General features: G+C 37.7%; 1 protein-coding gene across 3 annotated transcripts in view; it reads right to left on the bottom strand.

Annotated features, from left to right (window-relative positions):
* The window catches only part of ANK2 (ankyrin 2), a 266,916-nt gene that overhangs the window by 111,235 nt on the left and 137,344 nt on the right, over window positions 1–18,337 (bottom strand). For 2 of the 3 annotated variants that reach the window (XM_081484755.1, XM_081484766.1), the window contains 4 exons: window positions 13,934–14,032; window positions 8,072–8,269; window positions 4,735–4,833; window positions 4,087–4,185 (listed from right to left, as the gene is read on the bottom strand). In XM_081484755.1, coding sequence (XP_081340881.1) covers window positions 4,087–4,185; window positions 4,735–4,833; window positions 8,072–8,269; window positions 13,934–14,032 — 495 coding nt within the window. The remainder of the gene's footprint in view (window positions 1–4,086; window positions 4,186–4,734; window positions 4,834–8,071; window positions 8,270–13,933; window positions 14,033–18,337) is intronic. The other variant, XM_081484775.1, reaches the window with a different exon arrangement.

The following is an 18,337-nucleotide window of genomic DNA, read 5'->3' as shown; positions in this document are numbered from 1 at the left end:
GGAAGCTCTCAGTTCACATACTCAAAGCCTAGCTTAAAGGATTTTGAGCATTATCTTGCTAGTATGTGAAATGAGGACAACTGTATGGCAGTTTGAACATTCTTTGGCACTGCCCTTCTTTGGGATTGGAATACAAATTGACCTTTTCCAGTCCTGTGGCCATGCTGAGTTTTCCAAATTTGCTAACATGTTGAGTGCAGCACTTTAACCCATCATCTTTTAGGATTTTAAATCGCTCAGCTGGAATTCCATCATTTGATGGAATTCCATCAAAGCTAAAACAAATTCTAGGTTTGTTCATAGTGATACTTCCTAAGGCCCACTAGACTTCACACTCCAAGATGTCTGGCTCTAGATGAGTGATCACACCGTTGTGGTTATCTGGGTCATTGAGACCTGTCTTATATAGTTCTTCTGTGTATTCTTGCCACCTCTTCTTAATCTCTTCTGCTTCCATTAGGTCCTTACCGCTTCTGTCCTTATCATGACCATCCATGCATGGAATGTTTCCTTGATATTTCCAGTTTTCTTCAAGAGAACTCTGGTCTTTCCCATTCTATTGTTTTCCTCTATTTCTTTGCATTGTTCGTTTAAGAAGGCCTTCTTATCTCTCCTTGCTATTCTCAGAAACTCTCCATTCAGTTAGGTATATTATTCCCATTTTCCCTTGCCTTTCACTTCTCTTCTTTCCTCAGCAATTTGTAAAGCCCTATCAGACAACCATTTTGCCTTCTTGCATTTCCTTTTCTTTGGAATGGTTATGGTCATGGCCTCCTGTACAATATTATGAGCCTCAGTCCATAGTTCTTCAGGCACTCTGTCTACTAGACTGAATCTCTTGAATTTATTCATCATCTCCGCTGTATATTAATAAGGGGTTTGATTTAGGTCAGATCTGAATGGCCTAGTGGCTTTCCCTACTTTCTTCAATTTAAACAATAAAATCAGCTTATATTAATCTTGTGGTCAATTAAAATCCTCAATCTCCTTTTTGTCTCTAAAAGCTGCTCAAAGGTAGAGGCTACTAGTTTTACATGGGAGTTTGTGGAGAGAACCAGAAACCAGAGGAACTGAAGCTTTGCTTATAACATCCTAAGTTTAAACCTCATACTTAGTTAAAAGGGCAAACAAATTAGCAAAACTCTGGAACAAGTTTAAGTCTGGAACCTATATCGTTTCTTTTCCTTTTCTTTGTCAATTCTGGTAGAATTTTTCATGAAAAATATGTGATAGAAATTAAGAACAGTGACTTGCTATTAATTGTGACACACTGAAGGGAAGGACAGCATATTGATGAAGACTTATGAGACTTATGAGTCTTATGAGACTCCTAAAGTCTAACTGCAAAGTGTACCAAAAAATAAAAAGGGGCTTTGAGAATTTAAAAGGCCTTATGTGTTGCCATGAAATCTTGATCCTCAAACGTCCCTACATTATCCCACTGTCTTCTCTCCAAGTCAATACAAGCATCTTTCAGTTCCAATGAACATTTCCCTCTGAGCTGCTCGGGAAATTCAGCAGCTCTTTCTGGAAGTCTTTTCACAGGTCCCTTATGTTCCACGTGATCTAGAACACTGCACTTGAACCATGGGCTCTACTGAATAAAAGAACACATAGATTATTGTGGGCCCTATAAATTTACACATTTCTTTTTTTTTTTTGCAGTGGGCTTTCTTTCTTCAGCCCCAACTCCCCCGAGTCCTGTAGCACAGACTACCAAAGCTAAGCAAAGTATCAGTAAACCTACCAAGGTTAGGTAAAATCCGAGACTCATGTAGAGAAGGACAGAGAGGTTTTAAAAAATAAAAAAACAACAACATAAGAGATCAAAGAGAATGTTATGTTTTAGCAATATAAGAGGTCTGACTGTCCAGCAGATACTTAACCTAGTCTGACGAACCCTCCTAACTCCATATACAGTCAAATTTTGGGAAACCAAATAACAACAACAAACCCAATGAAGACTAAGAAAGGATTCTGGAGTTTGATAGAAAGAAGCAAAGAGGTTCCAGGATTCAAGGGACAGTGTGTGTGTGTGGCAGGTGGGGTGGGGGGGTGGATGGGGGTTTGGGGGGGTGGTTAGGGCACTGTAGTGAAGAGAGTGTCAAGAGTGGAAACGGCTGGGGTCCACTCACTGGCAGCCTCTTGGAGCAGCCTCAGAGCTACAGGACTCATGCTCCCTGACAAGCTGGGGCAGGCGAGTGGGAGACACTCGAGGAGCCTCCTAAGCACCCCCTAACTGCAAACCCTGGAGCAGAGGCTGCTCTCCCTAGTCTTCTAGATTCTGAATGTTTGCTCCTGAGTAAGGACCACACTTTGTCCAGGCGAGAGATCAAGGCTATATTTGTCTCTTTAGAAAAGCCATACACATTATAAGTTAGGTCTTCTCTCCCTGGTAGATTGAGAGTCTCTTGTGGGAGGAGAACATCCATTTTATAGTTTTACAACAACCCACTCTTTATACTTATTAAGAATTCAAATAAAGAGTTGTGTTGGGTATTGACAAAGTCTTTCATATCTTTGTTCAAAATGGTCAGCCTAGAAAGTTAATGGAAAAAACACTGGGATGTTAAATGAGCAGGTATTTTTTATTCCATTGGAATAGTTGCTCAGTCTTCATTCTTTCATTAAAATTTATTGAGAACCTACATAATACTGTATGAGACCTCAGAGACATACAAATGTGAATATAACATGATTACTGTCCTCAAATAGTTTATAGTCTAGTAAGAAGAAAGACATTTTATGACAAATGCAGAATTGATGACATTATAGAGTTAAAAGAGGTTATAAATAAGAATAGAATGTGCAATAATAAAATTTGTCCTGTTCTTTTGATAAACATCACAAGCTATATATTTGTAACAATAAAATATGTGTATACATATTTACACATACACATACACATATAGGCACATATGTAGGTATGGGTACAAAGTTTAAATATTTGTAATAGTTTATCATATATAACATTTTTATATACAAAATATTTGGTATTATACAAAATATACTTCTAAATAGAGTATTCTATTTTATTACATATGTATAATGTATATAATTTAAATAGACATGTGAGTATATATGTACATATTGCTATACTAAAAGTGGGATAATTCTCTCTCTAATGCTTTAGGACACAATAGACCTAGTAGTTAAGAGTGCTGGCTCTAAAATCCAATTGTCTGAGATCAAATCCTAGCTCTGTCAATTCTTAGTCATGTGATTTTGGACTTACAAATTAACCTATTTAAATCTCACTTCCTCATCTGTAAAATAGAAATCATTACCCTAATCTTACAGGATTATTATGAAAGTAAATGAGATATTGCATCTAAAGTGTTTGGCATATAGATGGTAACAGTTGTTCCTCTACTATGTCATCTAATAGAGCATGAGTATTTTTCCACCACAATAAATACTGTTTCTTTTTAAATAAACAAACTCTGACATGTTTTCAATATATGTTTGCTGAATGAATAAATGCAACAGACAATAATGACATTATGTGTTATATGACATTCATGTGTATTTTCAGTGTAATAAAGAGGCAGCTCAAATGATAGAAACATCATCCAAAGGTTCAAGTCTTAATTGGAGCTCTTTTATGAGTTGCTACTACACATACTCCGAAAATGCATTCCTAGACTAGAAACTTAAAAGGATGTATGCTATACTTAACAAGAATGCAACATTTAAAAACCAAAGAGCATTTCACAGAGCACAATGAAAATTCTGAGTCAGAAAAAATGAGCAAATAAAAAGGTGGATGTATCACAACATTTGGTTTATACAAGAAAAGGAAAAACCTGAACTTTCTTATGTCAAAATTCATACTTCTGTGTCTAAAACACTGAGCGCTGGCAGTAAGAGTCATTTTCCTGGTTCCTAGGCACATCTCCTTAATATTTGCTGACTTGTAAAAAGCTTTAAAAGGTTTTGTGGAATCAAATGGAAGGGAAAAAATGTTAATACCAGAAGCTACTATCAGTACTAGTTGCAGTTATAACAATACCGTATGTTTAAAAACCAATTCCCACGTGCTGTCACATTAGTTACATCCTACATCTGTAGTCCTGTGGTCCTCACCTTGGCCATGGCATGAGGGGAAGCACCCTTCTCCAGTAGCAGCAGCGCCACCTTCTGGTTGTCATAATGAGCAGCAACATGGAGCGGGGTAAGGCCATTCTGTAAAGGGTGTGTTTTAAGTTCCAGTATTAATAAATTAGCATTAGCTGCTGTAAAGCTGCCAGAATGCATGGAAACTAATACCGATTAAATTCATGTTAATGAATTAATATAGTCAATAGGAAAAAATAAAAATAAATATCTCATGATTTTCATATTAGAAATGTAACTAAAACTGAAAATGATCAGTTGAGCTTGCGATTAACACACAGCATCTGGATTCCACCATAAATAAACGTCTAAAATGCCATGTAAGAATTATTACATTAACATTGCAAGGATTCTTCTTAATATAGAGAAGTTCTGGACCCTGTTGTGACACCAACACACGTTTGAGACACAGCTTTCTTAAACACCTTCAGAATTGGTATGTATGTGGACAGGTCACGGACAGACACCTGAATCATGTCTATTTGGCATAGTTTCATCAATTACATTGATATTTCTTTCAGAAGACTGAGAAAAATATCTTCAAACAGCGATCCCCCAAGTTTCCAGCTTAACCGAGTTACAGGCTAAGAACAAACACGCATTACTGAAAACTTTTACCTTTCCCGCAGAATCTGCGGCAGCACGGCGTTGCAAGAGAAGTTTTGCCACATCCAGGCTCCCATACTTGGCAGCTACGTGCAAGGGGGTAAAACCCTTCTGAAAATGGGAAGAACAAAAGTAAAATGTAGCATTTGTCTTTGTGACTGCTAACAAAATAGTTTTAACAAAACCTATTAAGCAAACTATGTTGATTCTCCACGTGGGAAAAATACTGGAAACATTAAATCTGTTAGTCATAAACGAGGACTAGAATAAGGAATAAAATTTAACAACCAAGGGTTTGGCTTGATACACTGGACAAAAGAAATCTTATTTTGAGGGCTTGGAGACTGAAATTGGACCTTATAGGCTTGGAATGTGCAAGGGTCAGTAAAATGGCTCTGATCTGTGAGTGAAAAAAGAAAAAAAAATCCTGTCTTTTTCTTACCTCTAAAATTAATAGGATTAAAGCAATAGTGTCTTCTGTCCAGACTCTTTTTTCCTATTCTTTTTATAATACCTGAATTCCAAATTTCTTCATTTAAGGTTTAGGGTATTTTAGCAGTCATGATTAAAAAAAAAAAAAAGATTTGTGATTCAGCTGATTGCATTTTCTGCAGAAATAGCAAGATAAATGGCGGACAGAACAAAGAGTGTTCACCTTAAAAACCACCTCTCCTCCTGACTGTTCTTCCTTTTCTCAGAAGACCCACACTTTATCTAATACCTTTTGGAAAATACACTTTACTTCTGGCATTCTGTTGAGGTGATTAACACCAGACAAACTGTTGCTCTCCTGCACGTTTGTATGTACAGATTCAATGTCTTGTGTGCTTAATCAATGTCACTCTCTGTAATTAGCAGTGTGCTACAAATACAGCCAAGTTCCTGGACTCAGATCTCTAGGATGGCACAGCTCCTACACCATGATGTCCTACACCATCCTCTTGGCCAGACAGTCTAACCACATGCTCTTCTGGCACTGGGGTGGGCGTGGGAGGATTCTAAAGCTGACCAGGGCTTGCAAAACACACACAACAAACATGCCTGGGTTAAGTGGTCTAAGATATGGTCTATCCTCCAGACCACTTGGGCCCTCGTCAGAATACTGAACATCCCTCAAGAAACAACACTGCTTTCTCACGGTATCACTATACAAATTATTTTTAGCTAAGATGTCTTCTTTTCTTTTTGCTTTTTTTGAACCTTAGGTACTAGTCAGTCTTTGCAGGAGAGTAAATCTGCTTTTTGCAAGTGTGGGACGAATACAAGAAGTCCATTTAAGTCAGCATATGTTATTAATACTCTCCTCCCTACACACAATGACCGGCGTGACCCCCAGGATGAAGTAGAGCTCTTTGAGACAAACCACGTGGTAAAGAAGAAAAAAAATAAACTCTTTATCCTTAAAGTCTTGCTGGAATAGTGATCCAGCCCCTTTATAAATTTGGAAACTATTATTAGACAAGACTACATAGAATCTTTACTGTAGAATCACAAAATAGAGGTTGGAAAATCTCTCTTGAGTCACACATTTTCCTCCTTCCCCTTTGTGAATCTCATCAGGATTTCATTTGCCCTCTGATATTTATAAACACTCAAATAGCTTTAATAATGATGAGTCAACTACTCTTCAGAACCCCAGTCACTTCCACTGTAGAACTGTTTTGTTTAATAGTTTCTTCCATTTAACTGTGGTAATTTAATATTGCTTTAGATATATCTTTAATTCTAAAAATCTCTGAAAGATAAGGGACTATATTTTATCCCCTATTTTTGTATTTTACATGTCTGAATTTCATTTATTTATCACCTTCGTCTGAGGAGACAATCACCCAACCTTTCTTGGGTTGCTGTTGCTGCTATTATTATTTTTATGGAGTCGACCCTTGAATAAAATGGGTTTGCACTGTGAGAGTTCACTTATATGCAGATTTTTTTCAATGGCAAATACTATAGTACTGTACATTCTGCATTTGGTTGAATCCAAGGATGCACAATGGATATGGAAGAAACCAGGAATCAGAGGAAGTGTGGATGTGAGGACAGACTACAAGTTATATGAATATTTTCAACTGCATGAAGAGTGGGTGCCTTAACCCCCTCAGTGTTCAAGGATCAAATACATTTTTGTTGTTTATGATTTAAAAAAAAAATTAAAAATGCTTTCCACCCTTTAGATTTCAGCATTTGAATAACAACCAATTTCTTACATCAAAACATGTTTTGCAGTAATAGGCAACCAGGTTAAGTCATAATGGACAGTGGACTGCTTCTACTGCTAAGAGGACAGAAGCCACCACAATACTTCAGTTTATACTTGCAAACTTCCTTGTCTCTCAAATGTAGTATTTATGTCTATTTATTATGAGCAAATTGAAGGTGTCTCTTTAATAATCTGAATCACTGTTGGACTTGTCGGAATTATTTTGCCTTGCAAACAGTTCAGTTGTTGTAGGCTGTAACATGTCTCATTCGCCTCTTCTGGACTAGTTCATTTCTTTTGCTCCAATAAATTGTGTTCATGTTTCATTCTAAGTCACATTCAAATAGTGGATCTCAAATAGAATGCATCAAGTGGAGAAAAATTGGTCTGCCCTAGCATTAAACTTTGAACATAAGTAAAATTCTGTGATATGGATATTCTTTGTTAGATGACAATAGTGACTAATAAAGTGTGATTCTGCCGCCCACTTCTGTTTAGTCCACTGTTTAACCACTGTGAGCTGGTTAAGTAGAAAACAGAAAAGGCGTGATAGCTGATACCAAGGTTGGAAAAATGTAAGATTAAGTAAAGTGAACTTCTAGGTGGTACTCTTAACAAACTCTTAACTCTTAACAAATACAGTACTGCCAATCTAATGCAATTTTCTTTTCCTCATTAGTAATACTAGCTCAATGTTATTTGGGAATAATATTTTTTTTTCCTCATGGCAATATATTACAGATTTTACCATGGAAAGTGAAGAGAATGTAGACCCTGCTTTATGGAAATCATCTTAAAGTTCTAGGGGAATCCCCTGGCAGTCCAGTGGTTAGGACTCCACATTCCCACCACAGGGAGTCCAGGTTTGATCCCTGGTCAGGGAACTAAGATTCCACAGGCCATACAGCACGGCCAAAATAATAATAAGTTCTAGAAATAACACTGGCATTAAATTAGAAGAAAATCCAGCCCTCTTTATTGAAGGTATTATACGTAATCTCATAATCCCCCTTGGTCATCTAGAAAACGAATCTAAAATATTCAAAGAAAAAGAAGTAAGCGGCAGGCTGACAGGAGATCTGCCCTTCCTGACACTCTGTGGCTCCGGGTTGCTCCTGGTCCACGTTGGCAAGAAGCCATTCCTCTTACCTTGGTAGCCAAGGAGTGGGCTGCCCCTGCTTCCAGGAGGACCGAGGCCACGTCCACCTGTCCTTCCCTGGCAGAGATGTGCAGTGGTGTGTACCCATTTGTAGTGGCTGCATCTGGATGAGCCATATGTTGTAGAAGCAGCTGAACAATTTCTGTCTTACCCAGGCGGGAGGCAATATGCAAAGGCGTCTGTTCCTCCTACAACTCAAGTCAAGTAAAAAGTTAGTGCCAGGATACACCGAACTTTACCCATAGTGCATTTCACCCAGATGTTTCATGATGTCTCCTTGGAATCTCTAGGAACCTCTACCCCAAAGGAAATTATTTCAACTCTAACCACAATTTATATCTTGTTACAGAATGACCTGTTTGGTCACAAACTCTTCCTCAGATTGTTTAAAAGTAGATATTTCCATGAACTTCGTCATTGTTTTCTGTACATGTCAAAATGCTTCTCAACTCATTAAGGCTTCAGCCCTCACTGATGTTTAAATATAAACCAGCTTATGGTTCTGAATAAGAAAGAAATCTAGTCCAGAAGTCCTAAGACCTAGATTCTCATCCAAAAGCTTTCACCAAGAGACAGTATTCTGGGAACTGTATCAAGAGAAAAAGAACAAAGGATGCTGGGAAAACGGTGTTATTATTCCACTTAGCAAGCCAAGGATACACATGCTGGTTATTTTCTTCAAGGAGAGACTGTGGATAAAGAAGATATTGTAATCTGATTTAAAAAGATGTCATTCCAGGAAACGTTGCAGACAGGTCTGGGACTTGCATCCAGGGCTTCAAAGATCAAATGGAAGTCTGGCGAGAAGCTAATAGGGTTAAGAATTTGCCAAGTGCTTTTCATTTTAAAAAGGGAGAGGAAATAGCTGGTATAAGAGACAGGAAGGACACATTCAAGGAGGCTCAAGAGAACACCTGACTCTAATGTGTGGTCAGGAAAACGTTTTCAGTGTTCAGTAAACCAGGCCAAACTATGCTCTTATAAAAAGAAAATTGTGTGTAACCTTAGTGATGAAAAGAGGTATATCTCTAATCTGCCCAAGGGCATGTCATAACAAAGGTGAAGGAGGAAAAGCTGGGCCAGCTTCCAGGGCTAAGAATGAATAGAGAAGATAGAGTGGGGAAGAACTGTTCAAAAAACGCAGTATCTTAAAGTTATAAGAAAAGTATTATGAGGGAGTGACAAGAAGAGATGAAATAGCACTATATGCATTCCAGGATGGTAAGAACAAAATAATAAATAGTAATTATATAGAACTGGGATTTTAGAAAAATTTGCACTTTCTAAACTTCTTTCATGTACTCAACAAGTCCTATGCTTATAACAGACCTCAAAGGAAGGTGTAGGATGTATTAGTCGGTCTTTTCCAGAGGAATTAAATGAGTTCTCCAGGACTGTCCAAGGTCATTCAGTTATTAAAACAGAACGTGAATTCAGGCAATGGATTCTAAAGACATTTCTTTGTCTATTCATTCCACAGAGACAATATGACGGCCACTAAGAAAACCAATGGGCTTCCCAGGTGGCACCAGTGGTAAACAACCTGCTTGGCAATACTGGAGACATAAGAGACATGGGTTTGATCCCTGGGTCGGGAAGATCTCCTGGAGGAGGGCATGGCAACCCACTCCAGTATTCTTGCCTGGAAAATCCCACAGAGACAGGATCCTGGCGGGTTACAGTCCAAAAGGTTGCAGAGAGTCGGACATGACTGAGCGACTTAGCACACACAGTAAGAAAACTAATAGGACAATGGAGGATTCTCAATATGAAAGGAAACTGACAACACTTTAAAAGATACAGCTTTCTCGGAAATATAGAGGAGATAAGAGAGGAGTGAATTAACAACTACCAAAATAAATGGATAGCAAAAACAACAACAACAATCAAAAGACCAAAGAACTTGAGGACAGCAATCATGAACATCTGTTGTTTCTGGTGTCCTTTCTTGGACTTCTGCCCAGCAGGATTTGATAGAGGTGGATATTGCACGTGACACACTAACATGTGTTTTAAGTGAGCAAGAGAGAGAGTTGGGGCAATGATGACCCCTCAACCCATCACTGGGAAGTGACAAACCTTGACTAGTGGTGACTGAGGAACTGGTTAAATTATCAGTGTCTCTTGGTTCTTAGACCATAGAGCATTAAGGTAGTTGCTTTTTATTTTTAAAGTTAGGAAATAAGCTTTCTTGCCTAATTTCTTCAGTTTTTGGTACAATCCTATCTGAAAATTGAAAAGGAAAGAACATATAGATTCAATAAAAAATTCTTTCCACCTGAAATCAGAGATTATAAGACTTCTGAATGTGCGGGTTGTTGTTTTCCTGTTGAATAACAAAAGTTTAATTTGCCACCCCCAGTTAAAGCTAATCCAATCCAAGGCAAAAAATTGGGAAAGCACAGAAGATAATATTAAAGAAAAACTGTATGCATCTTGACCTTCTCGGTCTCCTCCAACTATCAGTTCAGTCACTCAGTCATGTCCGACTCTTTGCGACCCCATGGACTGCAGCACGCCAGGCTTCCTTGTCCATTACCAACTCCCAGAGCTTGCTCAAACTCATGTCCATCAAGTCAGTGATGTCATCCAACCATCTCATCCTCTGTTGTCCCCTTCTCCTCCTGCCTTCAATCGTTCCCAGCATCAGGGTCTTTTCCAATGAGTCAGCTCTTCGCATCAGATGGCCAAAGTATTGGAATTTCAGCTTCAACATCAGTCCTTCAATGAATATTCAGGACTGATTTTCTTCAGGATGGATTGGTTTGATCTCCTTGCAGTCCAAGGGACTCTCAAGAGTCTTCTCCAACACCATAGTTCAAAAGCATCAATTCTTCTGCACTCAGCTTTCTTTATAGTCCAACTCTCACATCTATACATGACTACTGGAAAAACCATAGCCTTGACTAGACGGACCTTTGTTGGCAAAGTAATGTCTCTGCTTTTTAATATGCTGTCTAGGTTGGTCAAAGCTTTTCTTCCAAGGAGCAAGCGTCTTTTAATTTCATGGCTGCAGTCACCATCAGCAGTATGAGGGGCAATAATTCTCTCATCATAAAACATCACTGACTGTGACACAGCCTGATCCAGGCAGACATGAGCTCAGCCTGACCATCACTACTAGCTTGAAAAATTAGGGAGACTTTCTGAGCCCCAACCCCTTTTACCAAAATGACAAAAAAGCAATGGCTGGGACAGGGTTTAAATGTTTGATAAAATTTCTGCTACTAGTTCTTAGCTAATGAGCTCCCCAGGAACCATATCTGCTGGCAGCTAACTAAAGTCTTAGTTAATTAAGTTTCAAGTGAGTTTAAATTAGGAGTCCTGTGATTGCTCAGTCCCTAAAGAAAATGCCAGACCCCCATACTGTGCCAACGGAACATGGGCACTTAAAGCAAGACAGCTCCCAGAAGCGCAGGTCCTGGCAGCACCCCCTCGGTTACCTCCACGGCGGACACTGGCTGAGAAAGGCCGGGACCGGGGGCGGGGCAAGCACACAGTGTGAACAGGAACCCGCGCCACGGCGGCCCCTGCTCTCCGTCTGTCGAGCAAAATATAACACGTGCTCTGGAATAGTGAGTATGCTTCTTGCACTTCTTAAGTGAAAGATATTACTGTGATGACATGACATTTCTTTCATTATATGTCACTCATAAATATGACTTAGCCCCATGATTATATAACCATGAGGTAATATTTCTGAAACCAGATAGAGAAGAATACACACGACCCAGAAATCTTAACCTTAGAGATCAGTGTGGTAACAGGTAAAATTTTTACTGTCTCCCCTTTGGAAGAAAGTCAGTTTGGTATTAGGTTAAGAGAGGGAGTTTTCAGAAGTGCATGCATGTGGGAATTTGACTCAAACTATTAGGTAGTTTCATATTAAGAGAGGGCTTCCCTGATAGCTCAGTTGGTAAGGAATCCACCTGCAATGAAGGAGACCCTGGTTCGATTCCTGGGGCAGGAAGATCCACTGGAGAAGGGATAGGCTACCCACTCCAGTATTCTGGCCTGGAAAATTCCATAGACTGTACTGTCCATGGGGTTGCGAAGAGTCGGACACAACTGAGTGACTTTCACTTTCACTTCACTTCATATTAAGAGAGATAAATGTGAAGGCCTTTTATGATTAAGCATGGATTATAAAATATTTACCAGGAACACTACCACAATTTCTGGTAAACTTAGTGAAGTTCATAGTACTCAAGAGGGCATTGACTGAGCATAATTTTTTTCTAATAGCTGAATTGCCAGGCAAACTTAAAAGGAAGTGAGAATAGGCAGAGCACAGAGCATTTTTAGGGCAGTGAAACTACTCTGTTTGATGCCTTAAGGATGGATACATGTCATTATACATTTGTCCAAACCCAGAGAATGTACAACACCTAGGGTGAACCCTTGTGTAAACTATGGGCTTGAGGGTATCATGATGTATCAATGTAGGTTCATCATTCATAATCAATGTACCACTCTGGCAGGGAATGCTGATAATCGGGAGATTATGGGGTTGGGTGCCTTTTGGAAATCTATGAACCTTCCTCTCAATTTTGCTGTGAAACTAAAACTGCTTTTAAAAAATAGTCTTTAAGGGTGGGGGAGGGGAGAGGGAAGCAAGAAAAGTGCCAAGACAGGGAAGAATAGAGATTGAATAACAAAAACACTTAACACATAAGAGCATAAAACACCAATGATGATTATCAAAGAACATAAGTTACACTACTTGTACAGTGGATAGAAAGGTGGATAAAAATCTAAATGTACAACAGTAATGTCAAGGCTGCCCATGTATCACTGCATTCTGCCTGAAGGTCTCCAGGAAAAAAATGCTGCAACATTCACAGAGTCAGAGAATGTTAAGGAAGTCTAGAGGAGTTTCAAGGTTTCTAAATCCAAGCTTACATTTAATCATAAAGACCCGGAAGTGAAATGACTTGCCTAAAATGACAATCTGTATGACTCCAGTAGAATGCTTTCATTCCAGTACACTAATGTTTCTGAAATGGACTCACAATGGTGGGATTCATGCTGAAGTGAGTTCTAGCTTAGATATTGAGCAAGGAGAGAAAAAGTATTTAAATATTCTATGAGAATTCCAAAGATGCTAGTGCAAAAGTTAACAGAACAGTATGGAAAAGGAAACAGAAGATATTGATAAAATATTCAGTGTAAAGGAAGAAGGTAAAAAAAGCAACAGGGAAGCAAAACTTTTTTTAAAAGAAGAGGGAAAAAAATCAAGTTATGGGGGAATTAGAAATGGAAGAATCCAATCACACAATCTCCTAGGCCAAAATTTTCATATTTTGGAAGAATGGAAGGGCAGAATGTCTAAATATGGAAAATCAGAGTAAGAAGAAAAGTAGAACTCATTACAAAAAGGAGGAAAGTAAAGCAGATGAAGGGGAAGCATGAAAACTTTGAACATGATTTGTTTCTTGGTAACTAGTAAGAAATGTCTATGGAAATTTGATCAGCTTTGGTGGTAAGAAATAAATTTTATTATGTTGGTATCTATATAATATAGATAAAAATATTAAAGCTCATGAAAATGAAGATATTTGTGGAAGTGCTTTTATAGGTTAAAAAAAAATATTAAAATGTTACTCAATGCCAAATTTCTTAGATACCATACTATACATTTTTTCAAATGTTAGTGTTTCTAAAATTGGAGTGTATTTTCCATTGTGTATATTTACTGTACCATTTCATTTCTGCCTGAAAAACTGTTACTGAACTGATGCGTTCACCTACAGTCCTTGGCACTTCCTCATCAGGAGATGAAGGACAGCAGCATCCCTTGGAGATGGAAGTCATGCACGTAACAGCAGCAAGCCCCAAGCACCAGCACCTACCCTGGCTCTGGCATCGACAAGGGCGCCGTTCCTCAGGAGGCATCGGACCACTTCCACCTGCCCTGCTCGGGCCGCCATGTGCAGGGCTGTCTCCCCACGCTGCCAGGAAACAGAGACCGCCAAATCTTAAGCAAACCCACTGCTCTGGATGGCACACGATAAAAATGTGCCTTTTTGTGAAAGATAGCATTATATCCAAAGGTGTAAGAAATCTAGGTAAAGGCACAATTATTTCATAATTCTTCAGTTTGGAAAAACACAGTTTTGTATCTCCTCCATCTTCATAAGGATAGAACAAATATTTATATATATATATTTTTCTGCTCCATAAAAAACTAGTGAACTTACCCAAACATCCAGGATACCCTGAGGTTTAACTTTGTAACCAACATAACCTAAATTGTCTTTGGTGACATGAAGTCATCTTTCATCCTGCAAACCTAAAATCTGTCACACTTGCCTATGTGATTACAACTTCATCCTGTTATTATTGAGAAACTCTAGATGCTGAAGATCAAGTCAACACAAAAAATTGCAGCACCTGTACCATACAGAAGCCATTCCTTTTCAGAATTCAACATTTACTTCTGAAACAAGCTATTATTTCACATAGCATTTGTTTTGGTGTTATGAGACTAAAGACAGTTCATATGAGAAATCTGATTTGCCCAGGAGGTCCCTGCTTATCACTGATGAGCATGTTTAATTATAGACAGTTATTTGAGAGAACCACTCAGAGGTGAGTACACAATGTTAACAATGCCATAGGTTGAGGTGGGTAGCACTGAGCTTCAGGTCTCTCCTTACGCATCTCCGTGCTGCATCAAGGAAGACACACATACCAGGAAAAGGTAGCTTACCCTGCAGCATGAAGGATGATGGTTAGACATAAGAGAATTTTCTCATTAGGAAGCCTGTTAATTACTGCTTCTAAGAGAGAGATTTTTTTTTTTTCCAATCAGCATACTAAAACCAGAAATGGCAACCCACTCCAGTACTCTTGCCTGGAAAATTCCACGGACAGAGGAGCCTTGTAGGCTACAGTCCATGGGGTTGCAAAGAGTTGGACATGACTAAGTGACTTCACTTCACTTCACTTCTAAAGAAAGCAGGGGTTCATTCTGTTAAACAATTTTACAATTACAAAAGAATAAGATTCTAGAATAAAAGTTATTTTTGTCACCACAACTATACTTCTGCTGACTTCAACCTGGTAAAGTAAACCATTCCAAATAGACTAAATTGATTCCAAAGTTGGTTGAGGTAATTGGATAGCACCTGACAAATCCCGGTGAATAATTTCTTCTGATTCCTTGCACAACAAACACTTAGACTAAGAAGACTTAAGACAAACTTTGGTTTCGTACTTAGCTCAAGTTCGTTTTTTGCTAGTGTTCAGCGTTCTACTCCTTATGAAATTATAAGAAATTCATTTCCAATGATCTGAATTTAAAAGCATTGAATTGGATGTATAACTCTAATTTTCTTTTTTGTTGGTGATTCACTTATCTTCTAATGGCCTTATTTTCTGATGCTATCTTTTGACTTTTGTAAATGTATCTGGAGTATGTTATCATATCAAATAACATTATCAGAATAGCTGTATTCGTTTTCACCCTTTGGAAGTATAGGAAGATTTTTCCTCTTCAGACAACCAAGATTTCTAACTTTTCTGTAGCATTTAAAACCTGTCCCTAAATAGATGAAGCTAGATCTTCTGATTAAAAAAAAAGAAAAAACAAAACTCAAATTTTTTATTCAAAGTCCTATAATAATATGGCAATTTTACTAATTTTGGAAGAAATGAAGACAAAAATAAGTTTTCTTATAAGAAGTTCAATCAAAGTGGTCTCAGGAGTACCTACTCAATGATGAATTTTATGTTTCCTTTAGAAGTCAAACTTAATCAGTAAGGGGTTTTCAAAATGTAAAGTGTTTCCAGTACTAGTCTTAGTATTTCCAATATTTTTATTTGTACTTAAAATAAGTTACTTTTTATAGTGTTTACACATTTGAAATTGATAAGTAAGATATAAACCCTAAAATATTAAACATTATATTCAAAGAAAAGTTACACATATATACACGCAAATCGTCTGTCCGCTTTAAAACAACGGCCGTGTTCAATTCTTATTTAATGACTTTTGGATAATTTACTTTTATCGTAAATTGTCCTTATTCTTTTAGCTTTATGTTATCCTTGTTTATACATAAGTAGAAATAAGAAAATGAAAGATGTTATAAATTATTTTAATCAGTAACTTCCATTTCTTAGTTACTGGGTACCTCATCTTATTCAATGACCTTGTTTTCCTTATCTTAAGCTAATTAACTTTAAGGATTAGGGGACATTCTTAAATATAATAGGCAGTGTGAACTTAAGCCATGCATCCATTGATTAACTATAACAAGAGAAAAACTCTGTGTCCCCCACATTGCACTCTGGACAGCCCCTAAATGCTGAGGTTTTTACTCCCACGCTTGTCAATGCATACTTTGGATTATGGATGTATCACAACTGTCAGCTCAGCTTCTAGGTTTTAAAGTACATTTGTGAGCTTTCTGGAAAGGGAACTTTGCAGTAATATTTGCACATGATTGAGTTGTTGGTACACTTCAAGGTTGGAGTGAATTTTGAGACAAAAACAAGACTGGCAGGGGAATGAGTATGCTCATGTCCAAAGCAGGTACTAAATTTCATGCCCCTCCTCCCAGTCATTAAGATCGACTCTGCTGACAGCTACGTTGACTTCCACTTTGGCTGCATCAGTTGGAAAGCATCAAAGCACAACAGACAGCATTGCATTCAAAAATGCAACATGGTTTCAGGCAGCACACAAAGGCTCCAACAGTAGGGTACTTTGGGGTCAGGAAATGACCAATTCTGACACAGCAAGCAGGCAGCCAGTGTTCACACGGTTTCTTAATCAACCCACAAAGAGTTTTGGATCCAGTAGCTATATCCTCACATTCTGAGAATACATCAGTTCACAGGCATCCCACTGCTAGAGAAAGTCAGATTCCTCTAAATGTTGGGTTGCCAGAATTACCAAATCAAAATATAGGATGGCCAGTTAAATTTGAATTCCAGACAAAGAATAATTAATTTAACGTGTGTCTTGACTATTGCCTGGGGAATGCCTATACTAAAAACAATTATGAGTTGTTTATCTGAAATTCAAATTTAACTAGGAGTACTGTATTTTTTCTGGCAACCCTATCTATATGGTATCTGCTCCCTGAAGGACACATCATACAAAACTTAAAATGAACAAACAAAAAGCAACTAGGAAACATGTTCAAGGAGAGGATTACATTGGCAGGTGCCCCTCAAATATTTATTTTGAAGGATCTGAAGGAAAAGAGTATGGATGGACAAATGAGAAGATGAAGAATGAAGAACTTTATAATGACCAACAGGTGGAAGTTAGTTTAATATAGCAACTGCCAAATTTGGGAGTATTTAAGAACCTAAAGATGTCAATATTTTTATTGCTTTGCTATTTATTTTTATTTGAAGATCTATATGTAGCCTACACAGGTTTTTTTTGTGGAATGGAGCATATCAATATGGAATAAATCCATAAGCATTAAATAATTTGGAATTGGTCAGTTAAGAAGCAAATTAAGGGTGCCACAGAATCATACAACCATTTCTTGCGGCTTTTCTTTGATTAAGAAAGTATTTAGCAAAAATCTCCCCTCAAAAAGATTTTCCAAAAAGTCTCCCCTCAGAAAGATAAACATAGGGAGTTTCAGTCAAGCATTGCATAGACTATACTTGTCTATATTATTATTATAGCATGATAATATAATTAACATAGTATCACCATTGCTCCTGAGATCCTGTAGGCATTTTAATGCAGAGAAGGAAAATACAGTACAGTGAGAAAGTACTCAGAGAACTTCTTTTAAAAGGTACTGGATTGTACAGGTCTCAATTTAAGAAAAGAGAGGCAGTCATTTCTGAACACAAAAAAGGATGCTGTTGATTTCTTTTAAAGTTCTAAGAAGTGACATAAATTAAACTCAAATTGGTATGTTGTGAAATTTATCTTTAATGGAGAAATTAAAATTAGCATACAGTATTACTTTAGGATCAATAAGCTGTAAGTAGGGGAAATTATAAATATAGACTATATTTCAATTCTTTAGTGGTTTTATACTCCAATTGTGTATTCACAATATTCCACAATACTATGGAGAGGTATTAAATCATATTTAAAATCAAATGAATTTATTTCATATGGATTTTGTCCACGCATCAGAAACTTCAGCATGGAAACAGTGCGTAAAACACAAGGAAATGAGAAAGCGAGAGGGAATATGAATAAAATGTGAAATTGAACATTCTGTTTTACAACTTAAAAGGAATGGGATACCCAAAATTAATAGCCATAGTAA

Source organism: Giraffa tippelskirchi, chromosome 1, assembly GCF_054371585.1.
Source record: "Giraffa tippelskirchi isolate mGirTip1 chromosome 1, T2T-mGirTip1v1.2.pri, whole genome shotgun sequence".
NCBI classification, from domain to species: domain Eukaryota; kingdom Metazoa; phylum Chordata; class Mammalia; order Artiodactyla; family Giraffidae; genus Giraffa; species Giraffa tippelskirchi.
The sequence above is the reverse complement of the archived record's forward strand: the minus strand, read 5'-3'. Positions and strand labels throughout refer to the sequence as shown.